General features: G+C 44.8%; 1 protein-coding gene across 5 annotated transcripts in view; it reads left to right on the forward strand.

Moving 5' to 3' along the window:
• ANKS1A (ankyrin repeat and sterile alpha motif domain containing 1A) overlaps positions 1–16,203 on the forward strand; it is a gene marked incomplete at both ends in the record, with an annotated part of 187,995 nt that overhangs the window by 76,155 nt on the left and 95,637 nt on the right. For 3 of the 5 annotated variants that reach the window (XM_082849027.1, XM_082849025.1, XM_082849026.1), the window contains 7 exons: positions 1,009–1,165; positions 3,060–3,122; positions 10,221–10,517; positions 11,296–11,371; positions 11,656–11,757; positions 11,854–11,955; positions 13,463–13,659. In XM_082849027.1, the coding sequence (XP_082705153.1) occupies positions 1,009–1,165; positions 3,060–3,122; positions 10,221–10,517; positions 11,296–11,371; positions 11,656–11,757; positions 11,854–11,955; positions 13,463–13,659 (994 nt within the window). The remainder of the gene's footprint in view (positions 1–1,008; positions 1,166–3,059; positions 3,123–10,220; positions 10,518–11,295; positions 11,372–11,655; positions 11,758–11,853; positions 11,956–13,462; positions 13,660–16,203) is intronic. The other 2 variants (XM_082849028.1, XM_082849029.1) reach the window with 1 other exon arrangement.

The following is a 16,203-nucleotide window of genomic DNA, read 5'->3' on the forward strand; positions in this document are numbered from 1 at the left end:
GCATCGGGGAGTTTGAGGCCTAATACTAAAGGAGATAAGCAGTAGAAGTTTAGTTTTTATGAGGAAGGATTATTGGGACCATTTAGATTTTTCCGAGCGAGAACAGGGCCCTACCACCTCATGGTATTCTGTCTCACTTTTGCAATATTTGGCCCAGCCTAATTGATGCTGATGTGCCAGAAAGAAGCAATGGCTGTTTCCTTCTACATTAAACTTTTCTAAGATATATGGAATGTGATCATTTCCTGTAATGTGGTCTTTTCTATAACCATCTTAGACAAAGCTAACAGAAAATCTGTAGAGACTCCCTCCACCTTAAATGGTGGGGTAACCTGAATTAAAGTGAATCTTTAAATGACTGTAGCTTGTTAGCCAAGTTCATCTCCAGATGCTGTTTTATTTACAGTGGAGATTTTCTTTGACCTCATGTGCGTGGGGATAGTTATACATTTATATCTACTTAATTAGTGGTGTCACCAAGAAGGAAGCCAAGTCCTTCTTTCTGGATGTATCAAGTGATACCATATGCATCTGGCTTATGTTTGCAGCCACTTTAATTCTGCTCTGCCTGTCCGCTTCCAGCTCCCACATCACTAAGCGCTCTGAATAATGTGGTGAATAATGATATTTGTTTTGCATGACTGCTTTTATGTAAATTCTATCCCTGAATGCTGTTTCAACATCACAAACAAGGAAACATTGCAAGGTTTAGACAAGGGGACCAGACGTTTTCAAAATAATGGAAAATAGATGGATTATGTAGAAAGCCCAGATACACCGGGAGGTGATGAGTCAGTGTAGTGTGCCTTAAGATGGCTCAGCTGCTGTCAACAGCTGTACAAGTAGCTCATGGAATAAAAGGAAGAGCTGGGCGGTGAGCTCAGGTAGAGATGGGGAGCCAGGTGAGATAATCTCTGTGAAAGGGCTTTGTGCCAAACAGATGTGCAGAACTGTTAGTACGAAAGACTTGTGGGTTCTGCAAACTCATGATCGATTTTCGCCTTCTAGGGATGTGGTCGAGGTTCTTCTGAGGAACGACGCGCTGACCAACGTGGCTGACTCTAAAGGCTGTTACCCTCTGCACCTGGCAGCCTGGAAAGGAGATGCCCAGATAGTGCGATTGCTCATCCATCAAGGGCCCTCACACACCAAAGTCAATGAACAGGTTGGAGGGAAGGGAAGCTTTCTCCACTCAGCTACAGCCAGACCTTGGCAGCCCCATCACCGTCTCAGTCCTGTAACTCAGATCTCAGGGAACCAGCTCTTCCCTGGCCTAAGGGTGATTCCCCTCTTCCCAGCGCTACTCCTTCTAGTACGTCAGGGAAACCTTGTACCATGAAGGGTGCATTTCATATGCATTTGAATCATGCAGATTTGGAATAGTACTGTAACAAAGTTATAAATACTCACCTCATGTGCAAGACTGGAAATAATGCAAATCCTGCAAAATTGCCCAGAGTTCATTTCAAACTGGTGGGCTTTTGCCATCAACGTGGCAGTGCAGCTTTAGCTGGTAAACAGAAATACTCCCAGCATGTGTTGGTACTATGTGAACCATGCCATTGTTTTACATGCATCAGAACTTGCAGGAGTGGTGGTACGAGTGCTAGTGCTGAAAAATGAACTCACAAAGACACGTGAGTGGAGGTCTGAGGCGATTCAGCAGAATGAAGATCATTTCCGTGTGTCCTCTAATGTTCACTTACTACTGACCATGCTTTGACAAAGCAGAGAGAATTCTTAAAAACTAAAAAAGGCAGCATTTGAGCAGAAACACCACACACTGGCCATGGATTCAGGTACTCTGAGACTGTACCTTCTCTTCTTTATATTTATTCCTTTGGGAAAGTTATATTTGAATTATGTAAGTTCTAGACAAACCTCTCATAAAATACACCTCCCTGTAGTTTGGATCTGAGATGGTGTCGATTTGCGAGGAGATGGGCCCTCTCTGAATGACAAGCCATTCTCCTGTTGCCCTCTCTGCTCTGAACTGAAGTAGATACTTTTCTTATTTGCTTGAAGGAGAGAGATGCTGCCCTTTCTCAGTAAGCTTAGGACTGTTTTACTAGTGACTTTGCTGAGAGGAGATTGTTCAGTCACCTGTAGGATTAGATCAGGGTTATTCCTCAAAAAAATAGGAAACCATTCTTGAAGTTCCCCTGTCAGCAAGACCATGCACATTCTCAGTGAGCTGTTAAGAGCACATTTTTGATTCAGAGAAGGGCAGCTTCACTGTGAGGGGTGAGAAAACTACAGCAGTGCTCCCAGCTCTCTCCACTTGGAGATTGTTTGTGTACAGCTGTTCATCGGCCTCCCTTTCCCCCTTCTGGCTGTATTTTCTGGGTAGGTGAGCAACAGACATTCAAGATCATCAATGAGGATGTTTGTTTTATAACATTAGGAAGGAAAATTGTCTCTTTAGAATTGCCTCTTTAGAACCTAAATGCAACTTTACTCCTCCTGGCTAATGTGACAGTAATTTCTCTTATCTGGAGGAAATTTATAAAAGAGGTTTGCTTTTAACTAATATTCCTCAATGTGGAAGAAACTAGTCACCCATTAAAGTCCTCGTTTAAGACATTTTCAGCCACCATTTCTAATCCTGTCTTTGCTCACTTTTGCCTTGGAACACAGCTGCTTGGATTTTTGAGCCACTTGAGTATGCTAGCTTGTCCTGCTCACAGCCGCCTCCCGCCTGGAGTGTCCATTGATAAGTGGGACCCAGCCCAGTGCTTTGCGTATCTGGCAGGCAGGTGGGTGGGGCAGGGGCTGGGCACAACGTCTGCAATAGCTCAAAAAACCTAATGCATCTAGGCAGTGGTTACAAGTACTTCACTGATTTATTAAAAACCATTAACGTTGCTTCAGTTGGAAGCTTGGATGAGAGGGGTGATGAGCGCGGTGCCCTGGAGGTTGTCTTCCCCATTAACTTCCTTTTGAGGCACCCAGAGGGCAGATCCAAGTTGTCTAGTGTTGGGCCCCCTCAGGGCTGTGCATTGCTTTGATATATTTCATCCATTTTATCATCACATTTTCTTTTCCTCTCCTTTTTATAGAATGCTCTTGAGATCAAAGAACTCAAAAAGTACGGCCCCTTTGACCCTTATATCAATGCCAAGGTGTGTACTTTTCGCTGCCAGGATTTCTCTGCATCATTTCTCCAAGCTGCACTTTCTCTTCGGTCCTCTCTGGCTTCCACTCTCATCCACTCAGACTCTTCTTCATCAACCTGACGTTTGTCTGCTTCAGCCCATCTGCTTCTGGCTTGCCTGGGAATGGGAAAACGAAGCTTCAGTGGGTTTTGTTCTTGTTTTTAAAACCCATACCAATTCTGGAAAGCTTGGGTGCTTTTCCTGGAATGGCTGAAAAGCTTAGAAGTGGCAGAACTGGGGAAATAGAAGGAACCATATTATGGGCATAATTTACTATTGTGATTTCTAAAATCATTTAAATTCAAAAAAGAAAAGTGCAATTAAAAGATGTTACGCAAAGTAGCTTACTTTTTAATAAGCACAGAAAATGATTAAATTGTACTTCCTAGATTAATTTTTTTTTTTTAAGTTTGCTTTCGATATTTCTCTTGAGATGGAATCCGAACAATAGCTTGTGGTGGAGGTGTGGCAGCCAGGGCGTGGGTGACTCCATTTTACTCTTAAAAGCTGCTGGTGTGGCTCCCGTCTCTTTTCCTTGAGTTTGTGCCTGGGGCTTTGAAGCCTCAGTCCCTTCTCCCCAGCCATTAGCTTCTCTCTCTGCTTGGTCACTCTTGGCCCTTGGAACAGCTCAGAAATAGGAAATGAAGTTGCACGGCCAAGCAGGGCACTTGCCTTGAGTCTCCCTCCCCCGTGAGGCTGGGATAAATAATGGGCTGATGGGCCTAGTGATGAACGTTCAGCCTCGGGCCTCGGCCCTCCACTGCCTCTGGAGGCAAAGCTGGTGGGTTGGGTGATGGTGTTAGCCTGTCTCCTCTGTGCTCTCACCTGCTGTTTTTGAGTCAAGGTTTCATTCAGATGAGGTTTGCTTTTTGGCAACAATCTGGAGTTTGGCTGAGTCACTGCATTATTCACATCAGCTACCTTTCACTTGGCTCTGAATAATACAGCAGCTGCTGGGAAGGGAAATGTAAGGTCCTTCTGCGCATTTCCAAATGCAAGGCAGATATTTCATGTTTTTCTTTGAAAATACTGATTTAGCAAATGAAGGACCCTATGGGCTGGACCTCGGCAGGCTCTACGGGAGATTTCCTTCAGCTGTTGGGCCCTAATCGTGGAAAAGCAGTTTGATCTGGAGTGGGGGAACACAGTAGTTTTAGTTTGCCCACACTTTCAATTCTGTTTTCTAATCTTCAAGATAGGAAGATAGGAAGATACTTCATCTTCTTTTTTTTTTTTTTGGAAGGAGTGCAGCAGAGTGGAAAACCCTCACAGATCAAGTCAGACCCAAGTTTGAATTCTGTGCTGCCACTTACTGGTGTTGACTTGAACAAGTTACTTAATTTCTCTGAGCTTCAGTTTCCTCGTCTATAAAATGGGGTATACCATCTACCTGGCGGGATTATTTTGGAGTTCAAATAAGATCATGTACATGAAGTAAAAATATCTGGTTACTAGTAATATTTGAGGTCCTAATTTTAAAAGGTATATACCATGTGGTATTTCTGAAAGGGCGTTTTGGAATTTATTCTTTGTTACTAGTGAGTGAAGCTTAATGCAACATTGCTGTATTGGTCCATTCAGGGTTTTGTTTTGGGGGGAAGCACCTTGAAGTGATTGTTTCCCGACTTGGTGGTTACTTTAGTTAGCTTATAAAGCTCTGATTAAAGGGTAAGACTTTTTTTCTTAAAAGCACATTTTCCTATCCCTTGATTTTGCACACATAAAAGAAATTTCGTCTAAATGGAATAAGAACTTACTTCTCTCTTTGGAAATACAGTCTTCCCTCAGTATCTGAGAGGATATTGGTTCTAGGACCTCTGTGGATACTGTGTTCAAGTCCCTTATATAAAATGGTTTAGTGTTTGCACATAACCTACTTCTATCCTCCCATACACCTTAAATCATCTCTAGATTACTTATAATACCTAATAATACAGTGTAATACGATAATACAATGTAAATGCTGTGTAAATAGTTGCCACTTGGTAAATTCAAGTTTTGCTTTTTGGAACTTTCTAGATTTTTTCCCCTGGAATATATTATTTTTAAGCATTACCTTTTAAATTTATTTATTTATTTATTTATGGCTGCATTGGGGTCTTCGTTGCTGTGCGTGGGCTTTCTCTAGTTGTGGCGAGTGGGGGCTACTCTTCGTTGTGGTGTGTGGGCTTCTCATTGCGGTGGCTTCTCTTGATGTGGAGCATGGGCTCTAGGTGCACGGGCTTCAGTAGTTGTGGCACACGGGCTCAGTAGTTGTGGCTCATGGGCTCTAGAGTGCAGGCTCAGTAGTTGTGGCGCATGGGCTTAGTTGCTCCGCGGCATGTGGGATCTTCCCAGACCAGGGCTTGAACCCATGTCCCCTGCATTGGCAGGCGGATTCTTAACCACTGCACCACCAGGGAAGTTCCTCTCCCAGAATATTTTTGATCCATAGTTGGTTGACTCATCAGATGCAGAACGCGTGGATTGGGAGGGCCAACTGTACTACCCTTTGCCTCCACCCCACCCACCACCCCCTCAAAGGCCAAGTGACGCAAACTCCGTTAAGGGATGAGGCTGTTTGGGTTGTGCTAAGAATGCAGACTCTTCTCAGGCTGATTCAGTTCTAACCTCCCTAGGTTTTATGGGTTTTCATTGACTTGGTGTGTCTAGGAATTGTTTTTGCTAAAATACATTTGTGTGCTAAGTCCTATCAAGCACCTGTAGAAATTAAGAAGTTGCAGATGCCTTTCCTGGGAGCAGAGATGGTTTTCATGAGCTTTTATCTTCCTCTTCACCATATGGACCTTTTCCTATTTCAGCAAGTTAGCATAAACCAGTCCAAATGTACGTCATCCTTAGCTAAGGTGAAACTATTAAAATTGTTTACTTACCCCCTTTTAAAACAATTTTAACTTAGTCTGAATATCATAAGATGAGCAGTAGTCAAATTCGTTTTATGGTAGGTCTGTTTCTCCAGACACTTAAAAGTAATTCACAGGGGCTTCCCTGGTGGTGCAGTGGTTAAGAATCTGCCTGCCAATGCAGGGGACATGTGTTCGAGCCCCGGTCTGGGAAGATCCCACATGCCATGGAGCAATGAAGCCCGTGCACCACAACTACTGAGCCTGTGCTGTAAAGCCCATGAGCCACAACTACTGAAGTCCGTGTGCCTAGAGCCTGTGCTCCACAACAAGAGAAGCCACCACAATGAGAAGCCCGCACACCACAAAGAAGAGTAGCTCCCGCTCGCCACAACTAGAGAAAAGCCTGCGCACAGCAACAAAGACCCAATGCATCCAAAAATAAATAAATAAAAAAAAGTAAAAAAAAAAAAAAAAAAAGAAATCCATGTTCAAATTTTACCAATTGTCTCAATAATGTCCTTTAGAGCAATTTCTTTTTCTGGTCCAAGATACAGTCCAGGATCATACATAATCTGAAACAGTTATCCTCAGCCTTTTCTAGTCATTCATGACATTGACATTTTTGAAGAGCATAGGCTGTTTGTTTTGTAGACTGGCCCTCAGTTTGAGTTTGTCTGATAATTCCTCTTGATTTGGTTCAGGTTATACATTTTTGGCAGTAATGCCACAAGAGTGATGCTCGTCCTTCCTTTTTGGTGCATCGCATCACCAGGCACATGATGTCAGTTTGTTTTGTTCTTGATGATGATGAATGATGTTTAAGTTGGTGTCTGCTAGGCTGGTAACCTTTTTAATATTAGTTTTCCTGGGCTTTACCCTCTGAGGTGCTACCTTGGCAGACCTGGGGTGGGGCTCAGTATTAGTTACCTTTAAGCTCCCTTGTAATTCCAAAACGAAGCTTGTTTAAGAACGACTGATCTAGGCTAACTTTCCACTAGAGCAGGATTCCTCTTTTCTCACCTAAAACGCAGGCCATCTACCCCTTATTTTATTTGTTTGTTTGTTTCTCCTAGTAGCAAGCAGAATTACTCTTGGCAGCCTCTTTTTGAATTCCACTGATTTTTGGTTTCTTATGCTTGATTGATATCTATTTTCCTAAACCTTCTGTCTGTTGGTCAGAGTTCTGCCTTCAGAGCTTTGCAGAGTAAGTCTGACTCCTCCTCCACATGAGGAACTTGGTTCTCATGCTTTTCCTGTGTCTTCTAAATCTTTGTAGACCCACTTTGTCCTTTTGTTCCAGTTTGGGTATATTTCTAGAGACTATACCATCGTTGCTCCAGAGAGCTGTAGCCCCGGTGTTCCTAACTTATATCTGTCAACGGTGGACAAGAGTGCAGTTGGGCTATAATCCAAGCACTGGGAGGTGATGGTTTTGAATAGTTCCCAGAGGAGAAAAGTCACGGGAATGTTTCTAGATGGTTTTCTGCTGTTTGTAGTTTATGTGTGTGTGTGTGTGTGTGTGTGTGTGTGTGTGTGTGTGTGTGTGTGTATGTATATAAAACACATAAGTAATGGATTTATACATTGAATGGGGTCTCCAGATATAAAGGGTATAGGGATTTTTTTTTTTTTTTTAGAAGTAATGACCTAGCAAGGAAAAAATGAAAGTGGGTCTCAAGATGAGTAGGAATGGGGAGTTTGTGCAAAGCCTTGGGGGAAAGGCTTTTAGTCCTTCCTTAGTCCAGATTCATAGTAGTATGATTCTGTGAACTCTTGGGGTGTTGTAAGCACCCATGGTGTGATTTGAAAGGTGTGAAAGAGAGGGATTCCAGGTGGTTGAGAGTTTGTACCCTCCCTGGAATCCCTCTCTTCCTTGTGGGTCCATAAATCCAAAACTTTAGTGACTTCTTGCCCTGAAAATTGTTAGGCTCCAAGGGGAAGCGGTAGTAAGAGCTCATTGTGATGGCCTGTGTTCAGTAGTCGAGAGATGTGGTCACCACAGACGTAAACTCAAGAGTATTGTAGTTACCAGAGCATGTCTGGCAAGACTGAAACATAAATAAGATGCTTCCTACATTGTGAATATAAACTGCAGAGATGTGGTTAGGCCATTTTTAACATAGGCAGGCAGTTTGCCTGGTAGTGATCAAGACCATGCCTTTAGCGAGGCAGCTCTGTGGTAGCTGCTTTAGTTCTGGCAAAAACCCAGAGAAGACTTTTTTCCCCTAGAGTTATACAGTTCTTCAGGCCCTAATGACATACTTTTTACAGATTATTCTGGTTGTTGGGAGACAACTTGGATATAAAAGAGATAGCAGTGTCTACTTCAGAGTAAACGAGTTTTTTTGGACTGGAGTTTTAATGAGAATAAGCTGACTCTCTTGGCCCTTGCTGTCATGCTAATCTTGAGATATAAAACCCTGAGAATCCTCTTAAACTTCTTTGAGTTGCAACTCTGCCCCAGGATCCCTCTACAGGAAGCTCCTGTGAGTTTTCATTGCTGTAGCTGTCTTTTCTTCTCATGAGAAAGCGAGGTGACAGCTCTAAGTTTTTCATGCCATAGCTTAATAGGAAGTGGGCATATGGGTGGCCTGAAAGGTTTGTGCGGCACAGGGAGCCCCAAGGATTTACTTCCAGCCCGGCGTTTCTCCTGCCCTCCAGACTTTCAGGTTGACGAGGAATTCGCCCCTTGGACCCAGCTGTATCACAGGAGGCCATTGCTAACTGGCTGTGTTCTGTGGCCAGAGAAGTCTGTCTGCACCTTCTCAGCAGCTGCTCTCCTGGAGCTGTGTTGGAGCTCAGTGCTGCTTCCTCTGTTTATCTGTGTGCATTTATCTTTGCATGTGGCTCTTGCTACCACCCTTTCTGTCCTTGTTTCATTAAAAAAAAATTTCTTTGCTATCATTCTGGCCTTTTGGGGCCTTGCGCCTAGTAGCCCTGGATCTTTCTGATACACTTGGTGTAGCTGGAAAAAATGATGCAGTTAAATGCCAGATCAAAAGCAGATGGAATTGCATGCATGTTTGGGTAACTTCTAGTCTGTTACTTTTAATATCATTAATAGAATTGAAGCAATTGTGGAAACATTTAATCTTTACCTTTTGACCACTGAAAGGTGCATAATATTGACCTGAAGGACACATGCCCTCAGAAGCTTTGTTTCCCCAAAGTGGCAGAAGCCTCCTGGATAAATTCAGGAATCTCAAAGTCTTGTGGGAGAATTATTATTTTCATTAATGCTTCTAAAAATGGAGAGGTCGTGGAAATTCCTCTATGCCTGCTCTAGTTATACATTGTCAGTAGTAGTAAAAGAAAGATCATAATTGGAATGATTAACATTTTGCTTCTGATGGTTGATAAAGCACAAACTTCTCCTGCTTTATCTCAGGTTCTCCCTTTAGTTTGAAACAAAATTGACATCAGAGGACCTGTGGGGTTGTGAATTTGAATTAATGGCAATGTTACAATCTTGAATATTTTGCACCTCTCACACAAAACATTCTGGTGTCTGATTGTATCTTTCTTACCTAAGAAACCCTTCTTGGCACAGTTGTAGGTCCTGCATGCATTGGCTGGGGCAGGCTCCTGGAGCAGGCTCAGGGTGGCATCTGGGTCCCGCGTTACTCTGTGACTGAGCTCAGGTGCCTCAGTCCCCTGGCAGTGGCTGTTGGCTGATATGTTGAGAGTGATCTTGGGTGCTCTGCTCTGTAACTTTCATTGTTGGCCAATTGATTTGCATGCATGGAGCTACGCAGACGACAAACTCTTTCCAAAAAGCTTGTGTGCGAGGCAATGGATGGTCAGCAGATCCAGAATCAGGACCACGGGGTTGGCTCAATAGAAATTGTAAAACCAGTTGAAGTTTAAATTGAGTCAATGGCAGTGATATTACGGGCATCCATCTGTGCCAGGGCTTCTCCCCGCGGCCTGCTGTGTTCCCAAGGTGGCTCTCCTTGCCGTCTGGAGACACGTCTACATTGGCACAGAGGAGACTACAAAGGCTGAGGTGCCGACTGCTCCCCTCTGGCAGTAACTGGGGCAGATGAGGCTGACTGGAGCAGCCGGGCTTGTTTGCGGGATTCTGACATAGTTCTATTAGTCCCCAGGTGTTGCTGCTATTTTTCTCATTTAAATTTCAATGGTTTTACGTGTGATTACCCCAGTTGTCTGCCAGTCTGCTGGTCACCTTTCTGACATCATCCGCCTGTTGACTCTTTAGAACAATGACAACGAGACGGCCCTGCACTGCGCAGCACAGTATGGCCACACGGAGGTGGTGAAGGTCCTCTTAGAGGAGCTGACTGACCCCACCATGCGCAACAACAAGTTCGAGACGCCTCTGGACCTGGCTGCACTCTACGGGAGGCTGGAGGTGGTGAAGATGCTCCTCAACGCACACCCCAACCTCCTGAGCTGCAACACTAAGAAGCACACCCCTCTGCACTTGGCAGCAAGGAATGGCCACAAAGCTGTGGTCCAGGTCCTCCTGGATGCCGGCATGGATAGCAATTACCAGGTAGTGGGGCGGACGTACCTCCCAGGCCCAAGGGACGTAGTCATTTTGGAAAAGGCACAAGCGCCATGCTGCTGGGCTGTGTTCCTATTTAGCACGGTTCACATCACATGTCAGATGCTTCCATTTGCTGACTCATTGTAATGAGAAACTTTAGAGACAAAGAAACTCCTCCAGTGAGTCTGTTATTTTTTGTTTCTTTTCAGGGGTAATACATGGTCATTATACCCTGAAAAGACATGCTTATGGACTCTCTCTTGAAATTAGAAAACTTTCATTATCTTCCTATACCTGTGTTCCCACTGCCACCATTAGCGCCTCCAAAGTCCCATCAACTTGATGTTGCCGACAGGAGACTTAACATTTCCCTTTGTTGGTAGCTTTCTCCATTCAGATGAATGGCCATTTCTTAGGCTTTGCATCCACCAGACCACATTTGAAGTTAAGGTGTTTTCCCCCCCTTGTACTTTTCTTCTCATCATTCCTTCCACCCAGGAAGGTGGGGTTTTTAGGAGTGTCACCAATAGGTGGTTCCAAGGGTAACAGTGCAGTTATTCATGTGTGGCCTCCTGGTGGCACATCAAACACCCAAGTATGGGCCACGATTGTGGTTTTGGAATCCAGACAAGAAAAGTGGGAAAGATAATGACAGAGGACTTTGTGTGGTTTATTTTATTTTCCTGTCCCTTCTTGTCTACGTCCCGTTTGTCGTGTGAAGCCACGCCAAACCTGGGTCACTGTTCTGATGATATCCTGCTCTGCGCTCTCATTTGCTTTCCAGACGGAGAAGGGCAGTGCTTTGCATGAGGCTGCTTTGTTTGGCAAGACCGATGTGGTGCAAATCCTGCTGGCTGCAGGTGAGAGGTTGGCAGCGCTCTTGTCTACACAGCATGCCAGGGTTGGGATCATTTCCCCCAGGATCCCTGGAGGGGGATTTTTACTGGCTGCCTTTGAACCTAATATGTGTATGTCTCCACTGGTTGATTGCAAATGTACGAAGTTCTTGTATAGCTGGATAAAATATCTTTGGATGAAAACGTTGGTTGTGCTGCCAGGAGCATTAGGTATCCTGGAATTTGACCCTCTTTGAGGCTGGCTTGAAAATTCTCACTCCCCTGGTCCACCTGGTGTGCCTTTCTAGGAATTGACGTCAACATAAAAGATAACCGTGGACTGACTGCCTTAGACACTGTCCGGGAGCTGCCATCTCAGAAGAGCCAGCAGATAGCAGCACTGATCGAAGGTATGGGTCCATCTCCCTGCCGCAGGGACCAGGGGACATGCTGGCTGAACCAAGACACTGGTATTTGGTGCAGCTTTTTTTGGTCTTTCCATGTAGATCACATGACTGGAAAAAGAAGTGCAAAAGAGGTAGATAAAACCCCCACAACCCAGCCACCTCTCATCTCCAACATGGACTCCATATCCCAGAAGTCTCAGGGTGAGTCGGCTCTCTTCTGCCAGCAAAGGGGCTCTCAGCTTGAAAAGAGTTGAACGTTCTTTGGCAGAATGGAAAATCTTAATTTAAATAATTATTTTGGGGGATTGGGAGTACTTAGTAAGTTCATATTCAAATTCATTTTTTTCCAACTACTATATGAAGTTTTCTTGGGCAAAGCTTAGGCCGTGATGGTGGACTTTTTCTTTCCTACTTTATTTTATTCTCTGCTTTTAGAGTTGGCTCTGTGAGAGCTATCCTGGGATGTGTGGTAGACAGGATGATCTCAAGATGAACTCAAATCTCAGTGAAACCTTTTTTTTCTAACACACACTTTAGTGCCTTGAGTATAGCTGGCTCACAGTAAATATTTAATGAGTGTCATCTGGTTGGTAGATGTGTATATGGCAGATTTTAGTAGTCTATCATTTGTCCAACACATGTGGTCTGGGTGCTAGCTTGGGCAGTCCAGCCTCTCCATCATTAGCCAGGATCCACCTTTTCAGATTGATTGAGCAGCCTTTTGGGTCCTAGGTCTGATGAATGAGAAAGACAAAACACTGGCTGACACCTCCGCCAGATACAGATCACAATGAAGAAAGCTCGAGAAACAGAGCAAAGCCAGATACTGAAAAAGGAAAGGGATTTTTCAGAGGAATGCAGAGATGCAAGGGTTCAGGGGTTCTCAGACACTGGCTGACACCTCCCCCAGATACAGATCACAATGAAGAAAGCTCGAGAAACAGAGCAAAGCCAGATACTGAAAAAGGAAAGGGATTTTTCAGAGGAATGCAGAGATGCAAGGGTTCAGGGGTTCTCAGCCTGTCTTTACTGTAGAGTCCTTGTTCCCCTCCCCTGGTCACACTTTTTTTCTTGACCTCATAATTTGCTGGTAATGGGATTAGTAGTTCACTAAGCTCTTAGCTTTCAGGGATTTTACAGTTACAGTTTTGACTCTTTGCAAGTGACCCAGAGATCCCTGGTCTATAACCAGATCCCTGGTTACTTTGCAGAGTCACAAATTTGGATCCCAGGCACTCTGAGGTTCGTAGTTGTCTAGTGAGTGAGTTGTAGCTGCACAGCGCCTTCATCTCAGAAAGGCTTCACCACCCTCTATTTTGCTTGGGCACATGGAGGTTCTTGTTAAGAATTTAAAGGGATTACTGAAGTTTTCCAGTTGTACCTTGCTACATCTTATGGTTTAAGTTTATGCTGTCATGGCATTGAGGTATTTGGGAATTTATAACGATCTTGGGAGATGTCCTTCATAGATGTCAAAGGTTCCATATTGAATTGGAGAAAAATCTGTTCATTTCTCAGAGTATGAAGCGCAGATGAAACTCTCTATATTTATTCCTGTCCGTGGAGAAAGCCGTGATTTATTTTCCTGCTCTAGGTTAACGTTGGTCAAGTTCAGGTGGCCGAAGGGGCTTTGGGTTGTTCCTGTGGTGGGAAGTCCAAGACTGTGCTGTCCTCTCACCGACTCTCTTGCCTTCTAACCCCTCTTCAGGTGATGTGGAGAAAGCAGTGACTGAACTGATCATCGATTTTGACAGCAACATGGAAGAGGAGGGTCCCTACGAGGCTCTGTACAATGCTGTCTCCTGCCATTCATTGGACAGCACGGCCAGCGGGCGCTCGTCTGACCGGGACTCCGTGAGCAGGGAGGCCGAGACGGCGGGAGTGAAAGCTGCTGGAGTGAGGCCTGTACGTGGCTGACCCTCTGTACCGGGGTTCTGTTGTCCACCTCTGCTCTGCTGGGGAGTGGGAGAGGGGATGTGCGACCCCCAGTGCCAGCTGTGTTTCAGGGGCCTGGGTCCCACTCACCCTATTCTCCTGGGGGCTCTGCACCATCTCCCTCTTGCTTAGTGTGGTCAAACTCTACAGCTTGTGTTGAGGTACAATTTTAATTTTTCCAGTTTCGATATAACCTGTTTGCATCCTTCTGTTACTTTTTTGACCTTAGAGTAAATTGAAGCATTTTGTTTCTATTTAGCCTCACTGCTGCTTCTGTCTTTGGGGCCTTTGCTATATATTGTTTGTTTCTTTCGGGAGAGCAGTTCTGTCGATGAAAGAGCTTGCTAAATAAGTTCCTGTCAGCCCTGAGTACATGTTCACCTTCCATTTGCCCTAAAAAATTTATCCATTTGTATTTGGACAGATTTTGTGTTCAGCAGGGTTGTAGCAAGGCTTAATCAGACAGTGTATGTATTAGTATGTACATTCCTATTTTTCCCATAGTTATAACCCCTCCAGCCATTGAAATAGTAGGATGGGGACAACCTTGAATTTTTCCCTCTAAAGGTCAACCTTCCCATCTGACTGCTTCTTTCTCTAGCCCTTGCTTCTTCTTCTTCTTCTTCTTCTTCTTTTTTAATTTTTATTTATTTTTTTTGGCTGTATTGGGTCTTCTTTGCTGAGCGTGGGCTTTCTCTAGTGGTGGCGAGTGGGGGCTACTCTTCGTTGCGGTGCACGCGCTTCTCATTGCAGTGGCTTCTCTTGTTGCGGAGCATGAGCTCTAGGCGTGCGGGCTTCAATAGTTGCAGCATGCAGGTTCAGTAGTTGTGGCATGCGGGCTCTAGAGCACGTGGGCTTCAGTAGTTGTGGCTCATGGGCTCTAGAGCGCAGGCTCAGTAGTTGTGGCACACGGGCTCAGTTGCTTCGTGGCATGTGAGATCTTCCCAGACCAGGGCTCAAACCTGTGTCCCCTGCACTGGCAGGTGGATTCTTAACCACTGTGCCACCAGGGAAGTCTCTCTAGCACTTGCTTCTACTTCTAGCCTTATACATTGTTCTCCAGACTCCTTACCCCCATTTTCTCTCCCAGGGTTTTACTGTGAGCCTAAGCCTGAATCAGTGGTCCCATGGCCCTTCCTTCCTGCACTGTTGAGGTTTTGAGCATTGCACTTTTAATAAACAGGCATTGCTCTAACAGGATCCCAGTGATAGTCCCACCTTGAGGCATATTTTCAGGTGTATATTACTTCTTCCTGTTGGAGAGGCTGGCCCTTCCCTTTTGGTGCAAATCTGGCTTATGACCATTTTGATGATCCTTTGGCTGCCTGGTGATCCTCAGGCTTTTCATTAATGCCCTGGGAATGGCCTGCTGTTTTTGGTGTTCTTTTTTGTTCGGCTTCTTGCCCTGCCCTGGGATAGTCCCAGCATTTCAGTATGGATTTTGGAAAGGCCCACCAGTCTTGTGGTAGAACCCCTAGAGCGGGAGTTATCGAGGACTGTGATGAAACTCCTTGTCGGTGGTGAAAGCAAGTGCACGTGCCGAGCACCGCTCACACAGTGCTTCTGCAGACAGAGCTAGGGTTTTTTTTGTTTGTTTGTTTCCACTTCTTTCACTGTTAGGTACAAATGAATTAGGGAAATCCAACCTGTGGAGGAAGGTGTTGCTTTCAGTGGCACTTACAGGTGATGCCCATTAGAGGGAGCTGGAGGCTTTGCAAGAAGAACACGGGATTCCTGAAGTAAGCTTTGAAGGAGCAAGTTCCTGTGAGGCTTAGCCACTGATTTACACAGGTTCTTTGTTCATCCCACTGTAGTAATCTAGCCTCCTATGGTCCTGCTAAGTAGAAACTGATACATCTTGGGGTGCATGCTTTGCCAGTTTTACTTGAGTATGTTGTTGCTGTGCTGCCTTCCTGGTCCTTGGTAATTAACTGTGGCCAAGGGACTGTTCTACGTCTGGTAAACACAGAGGATGGTATCTGTAAATCAGCTTCATAGTTCCAGGCCCCTGGGCCATAGTTTTCATGGTAGAAAAGACCGTGAAAGACCCATGCTTCTCTTTCCTTCCAGGGTCCCTGGTGATTACCTCTTCCACAAGAGCCTTTCACATTGTTCTTTCTAGGCTCCTTTAGCCTTGGGAAGGCTTCTAGGATGAGTCATTTTTGTTGTTGTTATGTTTCATTTTGGTTTTCCTCAGCTCTTTGTGTCCCACAGTTGGATAACTGGTGAGATTATGGGCCTGCTCCGTCTGCTCTTCCCCTCCTTACAAGGTGGCCCTGGACCAGGCTTGTTCCTACGCTTCTGGAGCAAAGAAGGGTGGGGAAAGTAGACTTAGTGGGAAATCTGACCTCAAAAGCTTTGTTCGGCTTGACCATATGAACTTGTTTTGGAGTCGTATCAAGATATAATACCAAGCAGTAAAGCGTGTTTAACAGAGAGATCATGGATGCCAAGTGCTAACTAACCCGGCGGCTCCTAAAACATGAGAAGTGTCTTTCCTTGCAGGTTTCTCTG

Source organism: Leucopleurus acutus (genome assembly GCF_964270905.1).
Source record: "Leucopleurus acutus genome assembly, chromosome: 10".
In the NCBI taxonomy this organism is placed as follows: Eukaryota; Metazoa; Chordata; class Mammalia; order Artiodactyla; family Delphinidae; genus Leucopleurus; species Leucopleurus acutus.